At 33.5% G+C, this 26,088-nt stretch overlaps 1 protein-coding gene across 1 annotated transcript; it reads left to right on the plus strand.

Moving 5' to 3' along the window:
• The first annotated feature begins 72 nt into the window (after window positions 1-72).
• LOC111054332 (unconventional myosin-XIX) lies at window positions 73-23,638 on the plus strand. The gene is made up of 14 exons (XM_039421800.1): window positions 73-288; window positions 3,081-3,217; window positions 4,775-4,900; window positions 6,495-6,758; window positions 8,416-8,674; window positions 9,685-9,945; window positions 13,368-13,492; window positions 13,847-13,972; window positions 14,998-15,171; window positions 16,998-17,111; window positions 19,340-19,518; window positions 19,836-20,131; window positions 20,353-21,020; window positions 23,561-23,638. The coding sequence occupies exons 1-14, from the start codon at window positions 246-248 to the stop codon at window positions 23,624-23,626; spliced, it is 2,838 nt and encodes a 945-aa protein (XP_039277734.1). The 5' UTR covers window positions 73-245; the 3' UTR covers window positions 23,627-23,638.
• The last annotated feature ends 2,450 nt before the right edge of the window (window positions 23,639-26,088 follow it).

The raw sequence follows: 26,088 nt of genomic DNA on the forward strand, positions 1-26,088 counted from the left end.
ATATTTAGCATATAGTTATATACAGTACTCTTAATTAATTTTTAAAGCATATGAATAACAATGTCAGTCAAGTTTTAAATTTATTTTCAAGCATGCACATGAACCAAAGGATCATTTATTTAGTAGCATATGTTTTATGAGATTAAAATCAGTCTTATTGTTATTTCTTGTGAAGAAGGCTAATTTCATACTAGATTTTGTCTATTTCCAGTGTTAAGTTGAGTAAATGCTGTGGATGTATCGCAATGAGTTTTTCTTCAGTCGGTGATTTTGAAATTCAAGAAGATTGTAAGTAAAGCATATTAATTATATTGTAATGCCAGCGACACATTCTTACCAAGTTGCTTGCCAAGCGTGTTCCTGTATACTTATATACGGCGAAGTGAAGGCGAGTGGTGGCATAGTATTCTTAAGCTCGCCGTCATGTGTACGCACTTGGCAAGAGTGTGGAAGCAACATTACATGATTGGCTACTTAAACAATTCTCTTCAATGCTTGTATTGAATTTTTCAAAAACTGAGTCTTGGTTGCTCAACAGCCAGTTAAATTTTAACCGTGATTGGTTCTTGTGGAATTAATCACGGTTAAAATTTAAACGGCTGTTGTGCAACCGGCACTGAGATGTATTTCTCTTTTAATCTGACAATATTTTCAATATTATATTACAAATGCTCTTTTTGAATTTTTACAGATTAAACAAATATTTTTTTATTTTCTGTATAAAAATATAATTGACATATTCTTGTTCAGAGTTCTTATTCAATGACTGTGTTACTGTTATCCAAATAATTTTCTAACAGTCGGTTTAATTTAGCATTATGATGAATAAAAAAAATGACACACAAGGCTTATTTTGAAAGAGCTCATCATGTTAGCATCATCCTCGAAAAAATTAAATTTGATATTCTTAAAGAGTTTTTATGTATTCAATTGATCTGAAACTATTGCAAGCAATTAAGATTTAGTTTATGAAAATCTATCAATTCAGAGTAATCAAGTTAAGTGATAGGTTTACCAACCTAAATTATGTGAATATAATTTTTAACCCAGGTTATACCCACTTTATACAACCTACACTACAGTATATACCGGGTTTTCTTCGACCTGTATTAGCCTATTAGATCTCCACCGTTATTCTTCTTCTTCATTTGTAGGACCATTAACCAGCCAGATGAGCTGGGTTGGTCATCACGTCAAAAATACAATATCACACAGAAGTTTTTGACAACACTGTCACGTCAAAAAATTAAACATAATGGCATAGATGGCTAAACACTAGTAAACATTTAGTGATGGTCACTAAATGTCAACTGTAGACTCCTGAAAAAATTCACTCAAGGAGTAGTATGGTCTGGCACGCAGCCAGGACTTGAGTCTCCTCTTAAACTCACTATCACTCAAATGACGCACAGATGGAGGTAGCATATTAAACATTTTAATAGCGATATTGGGATAACAGTTCTGAGCCTTACTTAGCCTACATCGAGGAACATTGACTTCGAGAGCATTTCGAAGTGAGTAGGCACTCTGCAACCCCCTCAAATTCACTGTCAGATTGGTATTCCTAATACCAACCAGGGAAGCAAAGATAAAACTGGCTAAAAACTGTGAGAATCCCAAGTCTGGCGAAGAGTGGCCTACAGTGCTCCAGATGACCACTGGATGACAATATCCGAACTGCCTTCTTCTGCAGCATAAGAATACTCTCACAGTGTGAAGAGTGTCCCCACAGCAGTATTCCATAGATAATGTGACTATGGAACAGTGAATAATAGTCCATAATCAAATGTTCCTCTGTCAGCAAGCACCTCAGTCTTCTCAACAGGTAGATCACACGAGACAGTCTTCTGCATACAGCATCCACATGAGCACTCCATGTTAACTTTGGATCGATGTTAAATCCCAGAAGCTTCACCGGTTCATTCAATGAATGATTGAAGTGGTTTCTAAGAGTGCACATGATATTCTGTGTCTTGCCGACGTTGAGCAACAGCCTGTTCTCCTGAAACCAGCGTTCTGCACCAGCAAAGGACTCCTCCAACTCAAGGGTGGCAGCTGCAGGCGAGGATCCTCTCCCAACAAGGGTTGTGTCATCCGCAAACAGCAGCTCACTTCCGCCGACTCTCAAATCGTTCATATGCAGGATGAACAGGACTGGCCCCAGGACAGAGCCCTGCGGTACCCCATGTCGTACATGCAGTTCGCCAGATGATGCACCTCGAACATTCACTATCTGCCTTCTGTCAGAAAGATAGGACTTGAAAGTGTCAGCAACAATGTTCCTTATACCATACTAACTCAACTTTCCAAGGAGAAGCTCATGAGACACACAGTCAAAAGCACGTGACAGGTCACACAGCCTCACTGCCACAGAATCTCCACTCTCGAATGCATCAATGACTTCGTTGATTAGGGCCAGCAGGGCGGTTTGTGTGGACTTGGACTTTCTAAAGCCATGTTGTCTATCAGACAGCAAACTATTCCTCTCAAGATGGTCCATTAGCTGATCCTTCATGGCAACCTCTAAGATTTTTCCGAGTAAGGGGGTAACAGTAATTGGTCGGATGTTATTCTTGTCCTTCTCATCTCCCTTTTTGTATATAGGTACAGTTTTACCCAACTTCAAACAATTCGGAAAGTAGCCCAGTTTAAGACACTGACTAAAGACACTGGCAAGATGAGGTGCCATCTCATCAACCACTGATTTCAAGAAAGCCACAGTAAATCCATAGATGTCCTGAGAAGGTGAATTTTTAAAAGCAGTCACTATTTTCAATACATCATTCTTCGAGACTCTCCTCCATACAGAAAAACAGCGGGTTGCGATTCTACATCTCCAACACCATTTGGCTGAGTCACTGGAATCCGTTGAAGAATGGCCTCCACGGAGTTCAGATAGTGACTGTTCATAACATCTGGACTGAAATCACATTGAGGCTGTGTAGACGCTCTGCACTTGTTAATAAGCTTCCAGGCCGATTTACATGGGTTCTGAGAGTCAAGTATAGCATCAGCATTTTTCCTCTTAACAGCTTAAAGATACTCAAACTTTAATAAATAGTTTCTACTTCTTTCCACAGTTGTACAGTATTTATCAGCAAGATACTTCAATAATGATTACTGTACATGGCTGGATCTAGTACTTATTTCAATAAATCCTTTGAAAAAATTGCACGTTACTGAGAATATAAATAATGCTCTGAAGAAAGCACTCAAGGTTGGTGAAATTCCTTTAAATTTTCTATATTCATTCAATTAATAGTTTGCTTAAACAAAAACAGACTTTTATATTATTTATTTTATTTTGGTAGGCTATCATTTCCCAACAATGTAGGTGTTGAAATTTTTATTTTGATATACAGGGTGATTCATAATTATGGTAAAATATTTTAATACGTGATAGTAGAGGTAAAAATAAGAAAAAAAGTTCATATAAACATATATCCATAAACGCTCCATTAGCGAGCTATACAGGGTGAAAGATTTCGCCCGAAATTCAGTTCCTCTGGTGAAATACACCGATGCTGAATTGTTTGGGGACTAGTTTTTGAAAAACTTATGCTGGATTCATATGGAAAAATATCTGAAAAATTAAATAAAACTAGTCTGGAAGTTGTAGTGTGAGTAGTTTTTGAGAAAAAAGGTGAAATATGCAAAAAATTTAAGTAGAAAAACACAGACTTCTACGTTTGATGCCCAATAACTTTCTTTAATGACCAGTAAACAAATATTTTTTCGCAATAAAAATTGTAGAGAATTTAATTCTGAAAAGAATTATGTAAGCTGTGTAAACTAAATTCAAATAAAAGTTGAATAAAATGTATTCTTATGTAGTACATTACACCATAAAAAATTGCTGTTTTATGAGGAGAGAACTAATAACTCATAGGTTGTAGCTTATTGCAAATAATTCTTTTCAGAATTAAATTCTCTACAATTTTTATTGTGAAAAAATTATTGTTTACTGGTCATTAAAGAAAGTTATTGGGCATCAAACGTAGAAGTCTGTGTTTTTCTACTTAAATTTTTTGCATATTTCACCTTTTTTCTCAAAAACTACTCACACTACAGCTTTCAGACTAGTTTTATTCAATTTTTCAGATATTTTTCCATATGAATCCAGCATAGGTTTTTCAAAAACTAGTCCCCAAACAATTCAGCATCGGTGTATTTCACCAGAGGAACTGAATTACGGGCGAAATCTTTCACCCTGTATAGCTCGCTAATGAAGCGTTTATGGATATATGTTTATATGAACTTTTTTTCTTATTTTTACCTCTACTATCACGTATTAAAATATTTTACCATAATTATGAATCACTCTGTATACAGATATAGAAATATTTGTCCTTATGGGAATACTATTATATAATTGATAAGTATAGGCCTAGGCTACTGTATTACTCTACATTTCATTATTTATAAAGATCTTTCAACATATTTTCACTTTAATATCAAATATTAAATTCATTTCATTTAAAATGCTTGATGTACCTATTTTAGTAATTTACTTTCAATTTATTTCAAAGATTACTTGTTTATAACTTCTAAACAATGACAAATAATCTAAATTTACAAATGATAACTTGAAGTAATAAATAAATTGATGTTATAAGAAATATGTTAATAGGGTTACAAACAAGACTCAATCGAATTTACACTAGACTTAGAAATTTTGTGGAATTTCTCCAGAAGTTTACATGAAAATTAACAACATCCTCTCCATTTATCACAACTCTGTCTTCATTAACTGTTTTTGAAATGTTGTTTTTAGGGTGAATCATTGATTGGAACCAATGTGCCCCACATCTACAGTGTTGTTCACAGAGCATTGTGCTACCTTTCTGTCAACCGCCAAGACCAGATTATTGTATTCAGTGGAGATTCAGGCTCTGGAAAGGTGAGAAAAATCAAATTTTGTAAAAAATAAATATTAATTAACGAAAATCCTAAATAAATGCTGTGAAACACCCCGAAGACTTCTGCTACTGCAGACATTGACAACAGGGTTAACAGCCTGCATTCTCTATTTAATTCCATTTGTAAAATTTTGAAAAAAATTGATACTCTAGTTGGGTTTGAGATTATGTGTATTGTTTCATCTGTTATTTGGTTCTAAACATTTTTCTATGAAATTATAGAAATCTATAAATTGATACCGTACAGTATATAGATTGTTTTTTGAAGTTTGAAAACATCGGTAATGAAGGACGATTAAATGTTTCACTCAGTCTGTAACTTCTCCATGAACTTCAAAGTGTATGAACACATTCTTTCTATACAATTTGACGTCTTCAATTCTGATGATTTAGGCCTTTTAAATTAATCACATTAGTAAAATTTTTGACAGAAATAAGGAAAAGTTTAAATATTGTCAAAGCAACAATTAAAAAGTTGTACAATCCCAACACCTAGGCAACCAGAGTGAAGAATGCCTACACCGTACATCTAATCAGTAATCAATCACTTAAGACAATTCTTACAATTTTAAAATGTTTTTTCATGACTTATTTCTCTCTTATCTCATACGCGATAATAATTGAGCAAAGCCTATCAGTTTTGAAGATTTATAGCTTCTCAATCAAGTTTCAGTCGTCACCGTTCAAATAAGCTTTTTTGATCAGTATTTGTGAAAATAATCTTGAATGCCCAATTTGATTATTGATCAACTTGAACCAAATCCTCACCAATAGTAATTGGGTTTTAATCGAGCCAATGAGTATATCTTAGCTATTAAAGTTTTCAACATTCTCTATCAACTTTTATTCACCCCCTTAATTACACCCTTCAGTATTGACATTATTTCATTTCAAAGTGATTTTTTCTTCTCTATTCGTTCCCAATGTGAACTTCGCTCCTGTTTCTTTATTCCTTTTTCATATGTATTACCACTGAGGAGAGAACACAGAAAACCTCATTTCGATACAGCCAAAACATTCACTTGTTTCCTTCTTCTGTGGTATTACCATAGAGAAACAATAGCTTGAGTAGATATCCCATGGTATAGGGCGTTTATGTCGCAACTTTTACTGTTATCTCAAGCCGATAGTCCACGTATCACGTATTTCTTTCCCAGAAAGGTGTATGACGCTGGTAGTCTCTCATATTGTGCCGTTCATACACTCTCACCCCAACAAAACTGTAAAAAACTACAATAATCGATAGTAATCGACTTGAGATAACAGTAAAAGTTGCGACATAAACGCCCTATGCCATGGGATATCCACTCAAGCTATTGTTTCTCTATGGTATTACTTTGTCATTGAGAAATATTACCATAAGTCAAGTCTTAATATTTCATTACGGTGGACCAGTTGAATTGATGGAACCTCTATTTTCAAGCATATTCTATATTTGAATAGTAATGCCTAAATCATTTGGGATAGGCTACTGGTAATCCTAAACTTTAAACTTCTAATTATTATTTCATTTTTTGTATTTTTTCTATGTAGAAATAAAATTTGAATTTCAATCAATTTTTGTGTCGTTTCCAGTCGCACGCTGCTGAAGAGGCTCTCAACTTTATTGCTGACGTTGACACTCCGCTAAATCAAATTTGTCACGCACAGACATTGCTGTCCTGCTTCGGGAATGCAGCGACTGAATACCACGGCAACAGCTCACGATTTGGGAATCTACTACTGCTTAACTACAGCGAGCTCTCCAAGACAATTCTCAAAGCAAGATTAAGAACGTATCTTTTGGAGAAAACAAGAGTGTCTTCGCCTTCCGTTCGCAATTTTCACGTGTTCTATCAGGTGAATCCATTTTTTGTAGTTTTTCTACTAATTCTGGAGAAGTGATCTAGCCTAATACAGTTCTGTAAAAAAAATAAAGGAATATATGATAGTGTAATACAAGATACTGTACCCAATATTTTATCCATCTGGAAATAGAAATATTGAGATTTAATTTTATTGTACAAAGTAGAGAACCGCTATAGTCTTTCAAATTAATAAAATAAATATGATTAGTTACCATGTTACTTTTTATTAAAGTATTTACAGAGTTCAATGAAAATATTGTTTTTACATAATGATGATAAACTGGTATCATAAAATAAATTGTATTTTAATAACTTTATTCCTCTTAAGCCAGTTATACACACATCGATTTTGTACGTGTTTTTTGTCGTTCTTATGAATTCTACGAGATTAAACGGAACTTGACAAACATCATCTGTTTAATCTGATAGAATTTATAAAGACGGCAAAAAATTGTTCGTCCAAAAATTGATGTGTGTGTAACTAGTCATACGGTACCTACATCAGTCATTCATGATAAACTCGAATAATAATCATTTCACACTAAAAATGATCAATCTGGTAGACTATTTCTATAATGTTATTAATTTATGCATTATGCAATGTGATTATTCAAGTTGCATCTTCATCTCTTTGTTCTATAATGTAGAAGAATTTTTATTTCAATCTGCTTCTTGAGAATTTACGAATCTTATATCTATTCAATTCAATTTCAATTTATTAAAAACACACAAAATAAGACAAAAAAAAATTACAAAGATTTACGAAACAAATAAAACACAATAAAATGTTACAAATATAAAAAACCATAGGCTTAGTGTTTGGGTGTGTTGGAGAAGAGAAAAAAAGAGAGGAAGGTTCCTAGCCAACTATGGTTTCTCATGTAATAGGCAGGCAAAGAAGAGAAGTAATGAGGAAAAATAGGAAGGGAGAAATGGGGGGAAGGAAGAAAACAGAGGAATAGGTACTCAAAATAAAGGTAAGCGAGTCCACTGAAAAAAGAAAAAACTAATGAAAAAACAATGCTGGAGCAGAAATCTCGAGTCATATATTTAAATGGAAGAAGAAATTACTGTCCAGTTTTTTATATCCAGTTTAATTTTTCCGCTGATCTTATTGTCCATGAGAAAGTGATTTGGAATGAGGTTTATTATTTTAGTACCTATGTAAATTAATTGCCTCCTTATACATTCAATATTAGTGTTATAGGTTACATATTTGTTAGCAGTGGCCCTTAGATTATAATAATTAAGAGTAGAGTTTATTGTGAGAGGAAAACCGGATCTATATTTTATCAAGTACTCAATTACGGTTTTTATGTATGATTGACGTATAGTCATGACCTCAAAATCACTAAAAACCATATCCGTTGGATAGAGCCTGGGTTTGCTTAATATAGTTTTAATTATCAGTTTTTGTGCTACAAATAATTCAGCACAAGTATAATTGTGAATTATTGACAATAATTGACAAGTAGGCCTTCACAACATATACATTTGATTAATTAATGTAAATTGCTCATGCATTGCTTCATGGTTACTTTGAATAAAGTATCAATATCTCAAATAATAGACCTCATCGATGACGAGAAGTGGAAATATTTCGAGCTCATCATTCCAACAAATAAATAAGATAATATTCTTGTTCACAGTTAATCGTTGCTTGCAAATCGACTGGACAAGATGGCCTGTATTTGAATACTGATAGAAAGTTCAGAATCCTTCCCGGACAAATCACAGCCGATGATGAGAACGGCTACAAGAAAATGTTCAAAGCCTTTGCGGGTCTCGACTTCGATTGGCCGACCATCAAAAGCATTTTCGAAGTTATATCTGGTATCCTGCATCTTGGAAATATTGTGTTCAAATCTAGTGAGGAGTCTGGTTTCCATGCTGAGGTCAATTGGGAAGGTATCATACCTACTCACTTTTTTCAAATATGGACTCAACATTAGTGTTACAATAGTGCAATTTTTTTCCAAAATTAGGACTATTATAACACTAAATGTGAGAGGTGATAATAGACTAGAGAAAATAGAGTAAAAAGATCATAAAACATAGAGTAGCAGGATCCTAATATTAATGACTTCTTCATTCGATTTTGAGAGATCTACAATTTAAATTTGTTGAGAATCTTAAATTTTAGATTAATTGGGAATCTCCAATTCCATATTGAAACCTCCTTATTCATATTATTAACTAAATATATTTTTAATATGCGTTACTAAGAGTTAGTGGCTCTGGCCAATAAGCGGCCACCTGTCGTACAGGAGTATCGTAGGCGTATCAGGATAAACTACCGCTAATCCAATAACCAAAATTTTTCAAATGCTCTGTTGGAGTAATTTCAACATATAATCGAACGATTGTGCAACTTTAAACCTTTATACTTCACTTATCATGTACCGTAAATTAGACTAAATTTTTATAAACGTCATTATACAATGCTGATGATTAATTACTTGATAAAAAAACAAATGCAGTCAAAATAATCAATGTGCTTGTAAAAACTAAAAAGTAGATAGGCACCTAGTCATAATTAGGGAGAGGAACAGTTTTGTATGTTGTTCTCTCTCGATCATAGTATATTTGTATCTTACAAATAAATATTGGACAATGGCAACATAACCTACTACTTCGAAAATTGAAAATGTATAGTAAATATAGTAAAAACAAGCAAAACCTATCATGAACAAGTCCTTCAAATTTCAATAATATATTAAAAAAACTTCAAATAGCCTACTGTGAGGATCATTACACTTGAAAACATAACATTTTTCAATTATATTGTAATTTGTATAATCTATTCGAAATGATTCTAGATTATTTTCAAAAATTCATTATTCACAATAAATTTAACCATTCAACGATTCAATTATTGCAATTCAACTGTCCTCTATTATTGAAATTATATTTTTCAGAGTCATACGATGATTTGCAAAGAGCTTGTGAACTTCTCGGATTCGAGTCAGAAATGTTAGCACTGATCCTGACCAACAGTTTGATCTCATTCGACAAGCACGAGAGTCGAACCATCCAAATTCCGGTCACTTCGACCAGAGACGCCACCACCAGGAGAGATGCTCTCATGAAGCTGTTGTATTCGCTTCTCTTCAACTGGATTGTATCTTACATAAACAACAAATTCGACCGAGGGGATACCTTGACCACATTTAAACTAGGTATGTTTTATTTATTTCCCCATTGTGCTATTGAAGGCTATCTGTTTTAAAGGGTTATTCTAAACTAGCATGTAACCCATGCTTCGCAACGGTATTTCTTAAAACTTTACGTAATGAAATCTAGAAGAATTCAAAATAGGCCTATACGAATCCTCGGTTGATTAAGAATTTATATGCTGCATTTCAAGTAAATCAGTATGACCACCTTCCAATTAAAAAAGAAGTTGGATTCAAAATGGCGGAAAAAATTTGGGTGTGATGGAAAACCTGTTTTTATCATTCGAAAAGGATCCCCAATCATACCCTTTAAGAGGGTATTTTAATTTCCCTTTTAAGAGAAATCTTCTGCTGCTTCCATACAAACTGGAAGCATGACAAATATTTGAAATTTGACAAACTGAAAACTTGATGTAATCAAATCTTGAAGAATTTAAAATTGGTCTATAACCACCCTCGGTTAAGCAAGAATTTATATGCAAAATTTCAAGTTAATCAATTCAGTAGTTCTGACGTGATAATGCGTCAAACATATCATATCATATCATATCATAATTTCTTTATTCATAAGTTTGTACATTGTATACAATGAATAGTGTCAAAAATATATGTCTTTGATTAGATACAATTAAAAATAAAATACATAACAAATAAAACATCTACAGAATACAACAATACAAACATACAATACAATTCAACTCATAGGATCTGATCTCATTTATTCAAATATTCTTCGATATTATAAAGATCTCTTTCAGTTAAATATCTCTATAATTCCAATTTGAATTTATTGGGATTCAGCTCTTGTTGGATTCGCGTCGGTAGCTTGTTATAGAACTTGGCTCCTATGTATGTGGGCTTCTTCTTGTAGAACTCAAGTCTATGGCTTTGCAAATGTAAAAGTTTATCTCTGTTTCTAGTGCTGTACCTATGATTATGTCCTAACGTCAAAATATTTCCAAGATTTTCTTTCACACACATAATTGTCTCAAAGATGTAAAGACTGTAAACTGTCATTATATTCAAGTGAGCGAAATGTTCTTTAACTGATGCTATGGGGTCTAGGTGTAAAATTATTCTTATAGCTTGTTTTTGTGATTTGAGAATTGAATCCATGTTCTGATTTGAAGTAGATCCATAAAGACTTATACCAAAGGATATTATAGAGTGTATGTAGGCAAAATAAATCATTCTCCGCGTTTCTATTTTACAAAAGGGAGACATTTTTCTAAGAACATATAATCCACTCGATACCCGTGACAAAACCCTTGTGACATGTTCTGTCCAATTCAAGTTTTGATCTACTGTTAATCCCAAGAACTTGGTAGAGGTGGACATAATTTCCCTATATAACTTACTTTACATCTGTATAGGCTACGTTTATAATCCAGTTCTTTCCTTTATTATAGTATAGAAGATGGATGGATGATCATTGTTATTTTACTAATAGATAGAATAAGTTGAATAGTTTCCCTTTCAGAGGGAGTTTTGACAACCAACAAAACTCATTTTTCATTTGAAGATATAACGAAAAGGTGCATATGACCTTATTTTTTTGCTCAGCTTGCCAAAATACCCCTCATTCCAATATTAAAATTTTCGACTGACTGTAAAGTGAGTCAGTCATTCTATCAGTGCTCGAATAATTTTGAAATTTTAATTAAATAAAAATGGAATAGTATAATTATTTCTTTATGTAAATAACAACACCTTCATTCAAAGACATATTAACTGCATGCGTTTTCATATTGCCGATACAGCATTGATGAAACTGTAGACGTTTATTTAGCACTTTGTCTCAAAAATTTATTGTTCTAGCTGAAAAATTAATAATCCATGCAACGTGTATCAGGAAACGTTGCATCAGGAAAACGAAGTTTCAAAACTATGTTTTTCAGGTAGAAAGCAATATTGAAGCAGATGTTCCTTTCTTAATTTCGACCATATGATTTGGTGATTTTTTAATGAAATCGAATGTACCATTAATGAAATTTAAACATTAATTCTGAAAAATCTAGAAGGAAAATTAAAATTTGGGCTTCCAGGTGCACGAGATTGATATTTTTAGAATCTATGTGCAAAATTTGGAGATGTAAATCATTCCCGTTTTTCCGGTATGCAATCCACAAGTTGACATGTTTTGATGCGAACAAACGAACACACTACGAACACACGAACAAACACAACCCTACTCTCTCTTATTATATAGATGATGAACCAATTTTTTAATATTCATATATTACTAAATTACCAATCATAAAATAAACAATCTTTATACCAATGGAAAGGGAACGTTTCAAATTTTGTGGCGGTTAGTGATTGTTCCCTAACTGGCTAGTAGAGTTCTCGCAATAATAGGCTGCCATTCTGTGCCACTGTTTAGTTGTGAGTGAGATGGCAACTTTTGTCGCGTGTGGGACGAGTTTGGATTCTGCGTAGATGTTTGCCGTGCAGCAGCCGGAGGCCACATTTAACACTTGTAAGGTATTTAAAAAAATTGAAACTTTCTCTTTCCATTGGTATAAAGATTGTCCATTTTGAATTTTTACTTAAATAAATACAAAGTTTTGAAAATGGGTCCATCATTTAGAATAACTCTTTATATCTCTTGTACATGAAGGCTATCGGTTGTACAGAATTATGTACAATGTCGAATCAATTCAGAGAGTCAAGTTTCACAAGATGTCAAACTATCTATACCATAGATACTCTGAAAAAACGCCTATGTTTTCTGTAACTCTTGATTTGATTTGGATGACTTGATTTTGGTTCACGTGTTTTATACCAAGAACATTCAAATGTTACTTACTATAAGCCAAAACGCTTTCTATTGAGCGTTATTTCAATAAAACAAATTTGAATGAATTCAGACATAATGGGAGGTATAATAAACTTCACTTTGGTCAATGATACTCCTATACAAAGATAAGCTTGTCTTTTCATGGAGTGATAGTGACAGTAAGACTGTCTACAGCATTAATCAGTTTCTCATTCTGTAGAACGAAGCTTTTGGAAAGGAGCTATGTTTACTATTCATTATTACTATAATTGTCTGCTATTATTTATAAGTGAAACGTACTTTCTGCAAACATTATATTATTTCCATAATCATTTCACATACACCACTCATTAAATTATTCTAATTATGATTTCACATACACCACTCCTTTTTATATTTTAAGATAATAATAATATAAAATTATAATTTTAAATATAAAATATAAAATTACCCGAACTAAGTCATATAACTACATAATACCATGAATTCTCAGAAATATATCATAGTTCCAAACTATTTTGGTAGGAGAGAATCTTGAACTCTAGTAATAATGTACTTACAGTAATCACATATCATAGGCTATATTTTTTAATAATGTAAACGTTAATTGTTTTTCATGATTCTCATAATCTGATGCTTCTTTCAGGACTTCTAGATATTTATGGCTTTGAAATGTTGTCAAGAAACAGTTTGGAACAACTTTGTATAAATTATGCCAATGAACGTCTACATAACTACTTTGTACAAGATATTCTCGTTCAGAAGAAGAAGGTACTTCTAATAAATTATCTTTCTGGAATAGAAAATATCATAGCAAAAAAGGACTAATAATCAAAAACTTTTGATTCGTATCGCACTTTTTGATTTGATCTTTCTTTTTTCTGTTGAGCTAAGGAGAAATTCTCATGTCAAACCTGAAATAGCAGGTCTACTGTAGTTGTTAAATAATATGTTTAGAGTGAGGTGGAATTGAATTAGAAAATGAATTGATTAATAGCGAACTTTGATTAATAACAATCGAATTTGATCCTTTATCAAGCTACTTAAATAACAACTTGTAAATTTATTCTTTTAAGATTGAAAGTCTTACCAATCTCATTGAAATCCTGTTTATTTCTGCGACAGATATTGGAAGATGAAGGTATACTCTCTGAATTAAACACTGATATGGAAGAAGATTACAGCAAGAAGGCAATTGCAAGGATAAATTTGCTTGATGCACCAAACTCGGTTTTCAGTGTATTAAATGAAGTAGGTGGTCAATAATATTACTTCCTATATTTATGTTTTCCAATAATTGTTTCGTTATTATAATAGATGATGATGAAATCCTAAGGTTTAGAAAAATTCAATTGAATGTTATATCTCTATAATATAGAGATGTACATTCAGTATTATATTTAATTTACGTTTCTTAATCATTTCCTCATAGAACTCTTATAGGCCTATATGTTTATACTATATTTTAATCAAATTACATAGCTCGTATTATCTATACAACTTTCTTAAACGATTCAAAGGGTTGAACTCTGCAGTATAATGTTATACTTTATTGCAGTATTTTAGTACTCTTATGGTTGAAGTTGAAATCTGATATTATTCCATTAAACCTACAAAGATATTGGTTGATATGTATGATTTATTTATATTTCACATCTATATTCATAAAAACAGTAAGGCAACATTTCAAAAACTTTGCAAACATTGTCTGCGAAAAAAAATAATTCAGAAGGCACAAAAATAATCTTACAATCCAGTAAATCTCTTCAGCAATTCTTATTGCTCATTTAATAAATGATTTACCATTCAATATCCACAGCAAGTCTTGTTGATTTAATGAATATTCATTATTAACAAGAATAAATAATAATGAAACATCATTATTTAATAATAATAAATAATTTATTATAATAAATATTAATAAATAAATTATTTATTAATAGCCTGTTGTTCTATCCCGATCATATTCATAAGATTTGTAATTGTATCAAAAATAAACATGAACATGATATTATTCAATTATGAGCTTTCTACTTCAATTTACATTTTCTGGATGCTTACTAGACAGATCATTGTTCAAGTAATGATGTTAAATAGCTTATTCGGTGCCTAAATTTGCATCACTAGAATAGTCTATGCAGTGAGCAGATTGTAAAACTCTTTTTTAAATAATGTCGTACTTTTCTCTTACAGTATATTCTTTTGAAGTTTTTGACAAATGTGTTTTTATGCTTATTATGCGCTTTATTCTCTTAAAATCTCAACTGAATCCACAGGGTTCATTACTGATACACCATTGTGAAGGAGAAGAAGTTTGCCATAAGCTTGAGAATTTACCAGAGAATGACCTGATCAAAGTAGATAGGTACAATGAGAAGTTTGTCATAAAGCATTTTGCAGGAAACGTCACCTACAACTCGAATCACATGGTTGAGAAGAATAGCGATAAAGTGAGTCTAAAAGAGTATTCAAAATAAAATTATTCAAGAAATATTTCGAATCCCAAGAGATACAGTAGATGATTTCTGAAATTTTTATTTAAATTCTACAGTACTCAGTAGTATTGATGTTTGTAATATGTGTGAAATTTATCATTTCCGGATCAATCTAATTGACATGGGGCGCACATATTGATCACGTTTGTTCCAAGCTGAGCCGAGTGTTATATCTTTTACGCAGATTGAAAGAATATGTGCCTCAACATTACCTCAAAATGACCTATTTTGCCTTCTTTCAAGGTACATTTGCATATGGTATATCATTGTGGGGTTGTGCTACTGATGTACAAAAAATCTTGCTCCTTCAGAAGAAGGCTTTGAGAATTGTTGGTAATGCAGACTACTTAGAACCTTGTAGGCCAATTTTTGTTGAACAGAAAATAATGACAATTTATAGCTTATTTGTATTTCTACTAGCTATGGAAGTGAAAATGAATTTTGACTCTTTCCTACGTAGGGAGAATTTTCACCAGCATAATACAAGGTACAGACAGTGTATTGAAGTACCATATGCCAGGCTGAGGAGAACTCAGATCAGTTCAAGAGTAATTTCTATAAAAATATTCAATAAGCTTCCGTTTTTTGTAAAAGAAATATCTGTTGCTCAGTTTAAACGTCAAATGAGAACACTTTTGACAGAAAATCCGCTTTACTCATTGACTGAATTCCTCAACATGAGCAATGCAACTATTAGTAGCTACTTCTGATCAAATTTGAATTTAGAGTAAATCTTAAATAAGTGTGAACTATTATATATAAACTTTCATGACTTGTATATTTTGATTGCCTATTATGTGATTATTGTTGAATGTCTGTTAGATTTATTATCATTGTAAGATTATCATTGTAATGCTTATAAGATTATGACGTTTCCGATTGTATAGTTTTTTATACTTAAAGGAATAAAATCTATTCTATTCTATTCTATTCTATTCTATTCTAATTTCTGGTGGTTTTCAATTTTGTTCCAATTCTTTCATCTTTCAATAATCAACAATTTTCATTGTTGGATAGAGATGAAAAATAGACCCTTCTACGCCCACCATTCCTACATATTATGTAAGCTACTATGGATTACTGATAAATCATTGTAAAAGAAAAGATGTTTTACATAAACATGGAAATTCACCGGAGAATGATACAACTCAAACCACATGGTTGAGAAGAATAGCGAATGTATGGGTGTGTAATTATTGATAATTTCTGGATTTCTGGTGAATTTCCGTTTTGTTTCAACTCTCTCATCTTTGCTTGTTTGCATTATTTTGCTTGTTTTGCTGGAGTATTGGAGCGTTTGATTGACACCTACTAATACCTGTAAATAATAATATCCAATGGCATTTTATTTTCGTTTATTGTATGTATTATTATGCATCTTACATTTTTTTGTTAATTATTTTAGAGTTATATAGAACTATTATCTATGTATTATCATATCTCTTATTATTATGAGAATGTAATAAAATAATTTATTTTATGTAGCTGTGTTATCATTTAAGATGATTTGTAAAACTGTAATTTTGTAACCATGTTCCCATAGGCGACAAGCCTAGTAACGATTGTAAAATAAAATCTATCTATCTATCTTTCAATGTAGAATAAAGATGGAAAATAGACCCTTACTACTCCCATTATTCATATGTAGGCTACAATCGATTATAGATCTAATCTTGAAATTATACACGCTTTATTGTCAGAAATACTGTCGTTGTCAGCGTTCTTCATGTGATTCGTTATGATATTGAGTACTTTTTTATTGAATGACTTTGTAATTTCAGGTTCCCAATGAGCTCATCAACATTCTTCTCAACAGTTCTAAGGAGTTCGTGATAAAGCTTGTCGCTGAGGATAGCAGTCACACCTTAAAACATACTGTTCTGGGAAAGTTCAAGGTAATTATCCTCATAATTATTATAATTGACCGAGCGAAGTGAGGTCTAAGATTCAAGTCGACGGTTTGGCATTTCTCTTAATGTTTAAATGTTTATATGTTGCGCATTTATGGCGAAACTCGGTAATAGATTTTCATGAAATTTGACAGGTATGTTCCTTTTTTAATTGCGCGTCGATGTATATACAAGGTTTTTGGAAATTTTGCATTTCAAGGATAATATAAAAGGAAAAAGGAGCTTCCTTCATACGCCAATATAAGAGTAAAAAACAGGCTATAGAATTTTCATCATAAATCAGCTGACTAGTGATTACACAGATGTGTGGAGAAGCCAGTCTATTGCTGTATTTCCATAAAGCAGGGAACCCACTATGCCGTCACCGTCAGGCGCCGTCCAGCACCGACCGTCACCGTTGCGTACCGGCAACATTGCTTCCCATTGTTTTAAACGAACGGCAACCCACTATACCCGTCCGTCACCGGCCACGACCGTGTCCGTCAGTCACCATTGCTGTTTGGGGCATTCTTGCCGGATAGCCGGTCCGTTTTCTTATCATTCTTCCAGTCGACATTCAACTATCAGTGAAGTCACATCGCCAGTGTTTTGTTGTAGTGCGCCTTTGTTCTGTGAGCGATGAGTACGGACGAAATGTTGATAGAGGCTATTGGGGAGTATCCCTTCCTGTATAATACTAGTGATAATAGTTATCACGACAAACGTAAATGGAATCGCTAAAAAATCAAATGAAAAAGTAACATGACATTTATAAATTTTCAGTGTCAAGGCCAGCCGCTCCTCAGGACCAATGACCTCACGGAAGTTACTGTGTTTCACTGGGAATTTCAGTAACTCGAGCAATTCGTAGAACTTCTTTGGAGTCATGCGGAAATATAAAAAGAAATTAGCATCGTATTTTTTCAATTCGTCAAACAAATGATGAAATTCACCATATTCGTTTCTTCTTCTGAAGATTTCGTGCACCCAGTACCTATGCTTCCTCCGCTTCTGTATCTCTTCTTCTTCAGCACATGCTGCGGCTATTACTAGCAATTCCTCGTCTGATGAACTCTCCATCGCAACTGATGCATTTCTTCTGGTTAGCTCCGGTTTCTGACGGAGCTAACCAGACGGGCAAGTGGGTTATCGCCGGAAAAATGACGGTGAAGGCGGCGACTGACGGTGACGGTCGGTGCTGGACGGTGCCTGACAGTGACGGCATAGTGGGTTCCCTGCTTAAGGTCTATAGTTTCAATCAGGTACTTGTGGATGAGAATATTGCGTGAGGTCTACAATTCACAGAACTACTAGTATAATTATTTCATTAACAATAACTTTCAATAATGAATTTCCCAATGTTTTCTTGAAATTGGCTTATCAAATTGGGGAAGCGGTTGGCTCTATTCATGCGGTTGGCTTCATTCATGCGGTTGGCTTCATTCATGCGGTAGGTCGTGCTGATGAACGAAATGAATAGGCCTACAGGCTGATGAATAGGCCTATACGCTAGGATTCACGAGCTTGCTATTCCCGTTGGAAGGGTGACCACTTGAGGAGCCGACTCCTCTAAATATCTTTCATGAGTTTAAAAATCTCTTCCTGGTGTTTCGGAACCCATCTGAAGCTAAAGGTCCACTCATTTCTAATCACCATTCATCTTATTACCAGCAATGCCCAAGCCTGGAGCTCATGTGAGCATCACTCAAAAAATGAATAAATAAATAAACCAAACGGTATCGAATTATTATTGATACACATTGAAACATTATTCTATTTATTTTTTGCTCATGAGGACATAAACTCAATGAAATGTTATGTTACTAAGATCAGAACTTGTCTTGGAATGAATATTGTTGAAACAAACCATCTTAAACAACCAATCTCAATGGTTTATTTGATCCTAAAACATATGAAATCCAAAAACATATTATTCAATGATGATAAGTAAAAGATTATTCAATAGAGAAGTAGAGGATTCACACCCGTTCATCCTCATAAATTAATTTTTTTGTCATTTTACAATCATGATAAATTTTGATGAGAATAACTTTCTTAAATAAAATTCAATGCTAGAACCAACAAGTACCCATATTTGGTCCCATATCTACATTATTTCTCATTATTTGAATAGCAATCTAATGAATGCCAAGTGACCTAGCTGACTCAGGTCAGTAATATAATAATTTAATAGTTATAACTATTATTAATATAACAAATTTTGTGAATCACAGAGATCTCTTGACCTCCTGATGCTGGAATTGAAAAACGCGGAGGTGCATTATGTACGCTGTATCAAACCCAACGTACAAATGAAGCCAGGTTTAATTGATAAACAGTTTTTTGAAAAACAGTTACGATCAAGTGGAATCACAGAAGCCGTGAAGCTTTGTGGTCACTGCCTTCCTATCAGGTACCTAGGTTCTAATATTATAGAAATTTCAAGTTATTTTTTATTAGCAATGTATAGGTTTAATTAGTTGGTGAGATGACGTCACTTAATAGTCCCTTGATACTTGATTGACGTTTGACGATTATGATATATTTAACATTAAATGTAGAATGTGACTCTCAAATATGTAGTGTTTCGAAGCACTTGCCAATATAAGATAATAGTACTGTATTAATTATGAAAGCCTAAAATACTATTGTAACATTGAAAATTAATAATAATAATAAAATTAGTTCTGACGTATCAACGAGTAGCTTATTGAAAAAATATTTTTCCAGGTTGAATATTGGAAGATTCTGCTCTCATTTTGGGTGTTTGATGAATGGAGGAAAAATAATGAACGATGATATTAACAAGTTGAAGTATTTCAAGAAATGGGCAGATGATTTGGAACTGAATCATCAAATAGGTGATAGTGAGAATATATTCTTGGAAGAGATAGTTTTCAAAGACTTGGAAAATAAAGTTCAATTTCTTAAAAGGCATTCATCAAGAATCATACAAAAAGCATGGCTCAGATACAGACATAAGACTTGCAAAAGCGTTTCACCTTCATCCTCCGTCGTTCAAAAGTGTAAGTACGGTATGCAATTTTTCTCCAAACAAAGCAAAGTGTTATTCAATATGACAAATTAAGATCCAATTTTTCAAAATTATTTCCAAATAGAGATTAATTATTTCTGAGAATAATGTTTGCTATGATTCAACTATAATGAGTTATGTTATCTATTAGGCTATTATCATCTTCGTAATTTGGCCTACATCAAAAAAGCATTCTGAATTATTCTTTTTCAGATTCAAGTCCGAGGCAACTTGATATTGGAGAATTAGAAGAAACAAATAACTACAACGTGCGACTAGTTTTGAACAGCGATATTGGCAGGTTGCAGTGTTCAGAAGATTTAATAGATGAGATGAATCGATCATCAGAATTACAGAGATTATTATCCTTGCAGAGTTCTAACAATGAAAATATAGAATCTAGTACCATATTGGAATTAATTGAAGACGAATCGTTCCCCACAAATCAAAATCACTTGCCAGCACTCCCAGCACCACCAAACTCAGAGCAAGCTCAAATCCAAAATCCATTCGATTATAACGAAATCAATGCATTCTCATCGTCTGTTGTCTCTGAGTCATCTGATTCGCATAAACCACAAATACCACAGATGAATTGTGCCCAATTTGATTATGACGAAATTTATACATTCCCATCGTCTGTTGAACGTGAGCCATCTGATTCGCATAATCCACAAATGAACTCTTCAAGAAAAATTTCATCAGAGTTGAAAGAATATCGACTAACTGGAAAGTTAAAAAAGAAAGAAGTCTCATGCATCAGTTCAAATCAGTACAATTATAAACTGTTGAAAAAAATAGTCACCTCTGAAAAAAGAGTTGGAACTGAAGTGTTCTTCATGAGCAATACTGGTATTGTCAGCAGAAGAGCATTGGCTAAGGTGAATATTTACATTTTGACTATTTTTGGGGGGAATTTCACTCATTTGAAGTACATCATAATCATTCTATTATACTAGTAGTTCTGTGAACAGTAGACCTCACGCAGGTATTTAATAATACCATGACTGCAAAACAAAATATTGAAACCAAAGACCTTAAAGCTGCGATTAGACCAAATTTATTAACAAAATGTTAATAATTCAATCCTTATAGATTATATTAGATTGAACATAACTTATCATACACATGTTGAACATGTGTGTTTGTCAACTTGCGTTCAATCTAATAGAATGTATAAGGATTAAGTTATTAACATTTTGTTAATAACTTTGGTGTAAACCCAGCTTGAAGATGCATACCTTTTCAAGGTCTTTGATTGAAACTATAGACCTTATACAAATACAGTAATAGACTGGCTTCTCCACACATCTGTGTAATCACTTGTCAGCTGATTTATTATGAATAATTCTATAGTCTGATTTTTACTCTAATATTGGCGTATGAAGGAGGCTCCTTTTTCCTTTTATATTATCCTTGAAATGCAAAATTTCCAAAAACTTTGTATATACGTCGACGCGCAATTTAAAAAGGAACATACCTGTCAAATTTCATGAAAATCTATTACCGCGTTTCGCAGTAAATGCGCAACATATAAACATTTAAACTTTAAGAGAAATGCCTAACCGTCGACTTGAATCTTAGACCTCACTTCGTTCGGTCAACTAGTTACGGTATTGATTCACATATACAGAGTGAGTCATATGTATGGGAACCCTCCAATAAGTTGGAGACTGTTGTAGATATAATACTGTAACTTTCAGGATAAGTTATTTGTCAAATACTCTACCTTTTGACGTACAACTAAATGTCAAGCCCTCATAAGGGGTTGTAACTCAAATATTTCAAATGTAAACACCTAATTTTTGGTAAATCATTTTAAAGGTATTTGCAAAACAAGAAAGATGACATCAATAAAAATATTTCATGATACTTGGTATCCAAAATGGCGGCTGATTGAAGCTACAAGTGTCAACTAAAACTTCAATTAGCCGCCATTTTGGATACAAGTATCATGGAACATTTTTATTGATGCCATCTTTCTTGTTTTAAAAAGGACTTTAAAATGATGTACCACACAATGGGTGTTTACATTTGAAATATTCGAGTTACAACCCCTTATGAGGGGTTGAAATTCAGTTGTACGTCAAAAAGTGGAATATTCCAACAATAACTTATCCTGAAAGTTACAGTATTATATCTAAATCAGTCTTCAACTTATTGAAGGGTTCCCATACATATGACTCACTCTGTATGATATTCATTATACAGAGTATAGGATAGGGTGCACGACACAGTAGAAAATTTACAATACAGGTAGTAGGCCTACCAATATTAATTTGAAATTACATTTGCTCTAAAAGACTGGACACCCCTTATATAGGACAATATTATGATCAATCATCATATTGCGCAATGTGATCATAATAATTTATTATTCTGGTCATAATCAATCATCATACTGAACGATAATAATGATCATAATCACTTCAACAAAGATCGTTATACATTGAACGTGTATTTTCGCTCTTGTAACTATGAACATACAATTCATTATAGAAACAATACAATAGCTATTTGTGCAACTAGTGCGCAAAGTGACAGTTTGCTGCTCCGAAAGAAACGTTTATGCACGAGCCGTAGGCGAGGGCGGAATGGTTTCTTGAGTGCAGCAGAGGAACTTTGCTCACGTATTTCACATTAAATTTTTCCTACAGTTACCATTGAATATGAGAAGTGGTTGATTATGGGTAAAATGATGGCTGAAATCCATCAAAAGTTTGTCTCCATAATTTTGTTATTAATAACAACTTTAATTTATTTTAAACATGATAATCCAATTGAAAATTAATAATCGATACTTTATTCGAATTAAAAATTAAATTAATCCAATTAATTTGAAAATTGAATAATTTTGAGTAAATCTTAATTTCTAAATAATTTTTCAACCAATCAATTTATGAATGAAAAAATATTATTTGAAATAATCAATAATGATAATATTCAAAATGTATAGTTTAATAAGTTCTCAATTTTATTTATTTGAAAATCAAAAAAATAAATATAGAACAAATTCGCATTCAAAATTCACGCAATGTACGCAAAATACAACAATGTCAACAGCTGATTGGGATGGCTGCAAGATAATATGCAAAGTATTAAGAGTACTCAAAGTAATACTTTGCGCACTAGAGCGGGAAAGTGATTCTTTGCGTTCTGTAATCAGTGCAGGAATGGTCACTTTTCTAGGTAACTGTATGAAAAAATAATATATCAAGTACCCTTTTATTTTATAACAACAAGACTAGTTTCAACTCCTCAAGAGCCATTTTCAATTGTAAATAAAATAAATAAACAAAATATTCTCCATTGAATGAAATAAACAATTTTTATACGGTATTGTGTTTCAATAATCTCAGTAGCCCTAACAATAAAAGCATGATCAGAATAATGTATAATCAGTCTTCTTTTCACTTTACAGGTACCTATTTGGTTTCACACAAAGAAGACTTGTATCCCCTATTCACATATAGTTCATTTTCTTTAAAGGACTGGAAAAGTGAATACTGAAATACAATAAAAATACTCTGAGAATGACTGAAAATCACATAATATTATGAAACAATTACACTAAAATTACATTGGAATCTCTCTCAATGACTCTCTTCAAATTATTCACTCTCTTCAATGAATATAATAGGCTATTTATCACCAAAGCTCATCATTTTATGCAGGTGGAAATACAGGTGGTCCATAACAATGCTCTCATAGACCATGGCAATTACAGACTGTATTGTAATAGGTCTATAGTTTCTTACATCACCTCGATCTCCAGATTTGTATATAGGTACCAAGAAACTGTTTTTGAAATCTCTGGGGAAGACACCAAGCTCCAGCAAGGCAGAGCCAGTATGGCCAGGTGAATGGCCAGAACAGAAAAACCTAATTACAGGAAGGGATATTTCATCAGGCCCAGTTCCTCTGCCAACATTCAGAGCTTCCAATCTGCGTTGAATATTGATTGGAGTAATGCAGCAGGATGGAACTAACTGGTTTCAACGAAAATCAAATGTCGGGACATTAACCGTGTCCTGCACAAAAATAGATGAAAAATAATCAGCGAAGAGTTCACACTACTTATCAACAGGAGTTGCAGCACTTCTTGTGTCCAGTCTCATAAAAGTAGGTCTGGCTGAGCCTTTTCTCAAACCATCCACATGAGTCCAGAAAGATTTAGAATTTGTCTAAACAAATTCCTCTAATCCAAGTAAATAGTTATTGTATAACACCTTCTTGTCAAAACACGACATTGATCCCTCAAATTGCAAAAAACTTCATAGAGCTGAATACTACCAATTGCCTTATACTTTCTATGAGCAGTTTTCTTGGCTACAATCAATCTTCTTAATTCAATGGAACCACTTAGGGAAACAAGAGACATGAACCTTTCTCATGAGTGTGAACCTCTTGATGGTCAAGCTCATATACCTACAGAAATTACTGAAATGTTCCTCAGCTCTAATGTTATCATCAAAATTTGCAACTGGGTAATTCATATTCTGAAACTCCAAAAATATGGAAGCTAAATCGCACTTGTGAAAATCAGGTATTTGTTTTACATAGCAGGGTTGTGTCCACCTCCTGTTCCAGGAGTATGTGATGAGTGCCTTTGAGGATGCCTGCCAGGTCGATTGTCTTTATTTAGACCTCTCAAAGGCCTTCGACAGAGTTAACCACTCTCTCCTGGTTGCCAAACTGGAGGGTTATGAGGTGCATGTGTCATGCTCAAGTGGTTGAACAGCCATCTGAGGGACAGAACTCTGATTGTCAGAACTCTGAGGGTCATATGTCATCTCCTTTCCTGGCTCCCTCTGGAGTCCCTTAGGGATCCCATTTGGGCCCCCTCCTCTTCAATTTGTTTATGAACGACATTAAAAGCTTCATATCATCCATGTTTCTAATGTATGCTGATGATGTCAAGTTATTCGACAGGGTATTGCAAGACTTAGGACATGAATCTCTGCAGAATTCTCTCAACAACCTTGATTTGTGGTGCCTTGATAATGGTATGGCTCTGAATGTAACCAAGTGTGTTGTAATGTCTTTCAAGCGTGGAACAAGTATACTTGATTCTCAATACTCCTTGAGAGGCATTCCTTTGAAAAGAGTATGCAGTTTCAAGGACCTTGTAGTGACCATGACTCAGTCTCTCAGCCCACTGGATCACATAAGTGTGATCACTGGAGAGGCTAGATCTCTCCTTGGCTTTATATTTAGGTCCACCAGGGATTTCAGTTCTCCCGAGAGTGTCTTGGTTTTGTTTAGGGCTCTTGTTCTTCCAGTGTTGGAATATGGCTCTATTATCTGGGCACCATTCCATCTGTACCAGATTAACCTGCTGCAAAGTGTGGAGAGACGTTTCGTGAGGATGCTGAGCTGCAGGATGGGTTTCAAGTACTTTGAAGTTCATCTCCTCCCTTTTGGTTCTGAGGTGGGAACACAATGACCTGGTCCTTCTTTTCAAGACTGTCAATGGATATTTGGACTGCCCTGAACTTCTGGCTAGTATTAACATCTGTGTTCCAAGAGGAATGTGCTCAAGGTTCCATTTTCCGCAGATGCTCTCACACAACAGCCTATGCCTATAATAGTGGGCTTTCTAGAATACTTCGCTCTGGTTGTGAGGCTGCTGCAGCTGATGTTGATTTCTTTGGGGTGTCCTTGGGCTTTCTCAGGAGAACTATGAAGAGATACCTGCATGTGTGATTTTGGTGTTCCCTTCCTTGTTTATGCCCCTTGTGGTAAACTTCCATGGGCCTTTTCACTTATATGTAATATTGTATGTTAACTATGATTCATTCTGTATTCTAATTTTTGTCTTTCAAACTATCCACATAGATGTTTTTTTATTGTTGTATATTATTATTTATCTATATATTCTTCGCTTGTATCTCTTTTTCTATGTTATTTTCATGTGAAATTCGTGTTGTACCGTTGGAAGTTGAATGA

Source organism: Nilaparvata lugens, chromosome 2 (assembly GCF_014356525.2).
Source record: "Nilaparvata lugens isolate BPH chromosome 2, ASM1435652v1, whole genome shotgun sequence".
Taxonomy (NCBI): Eukaryota; Metazoa; Arthropoda; class Insecta; order Hemiptera; family Delphacidae; genus Nilaparvata; species Nilaparvata lugens.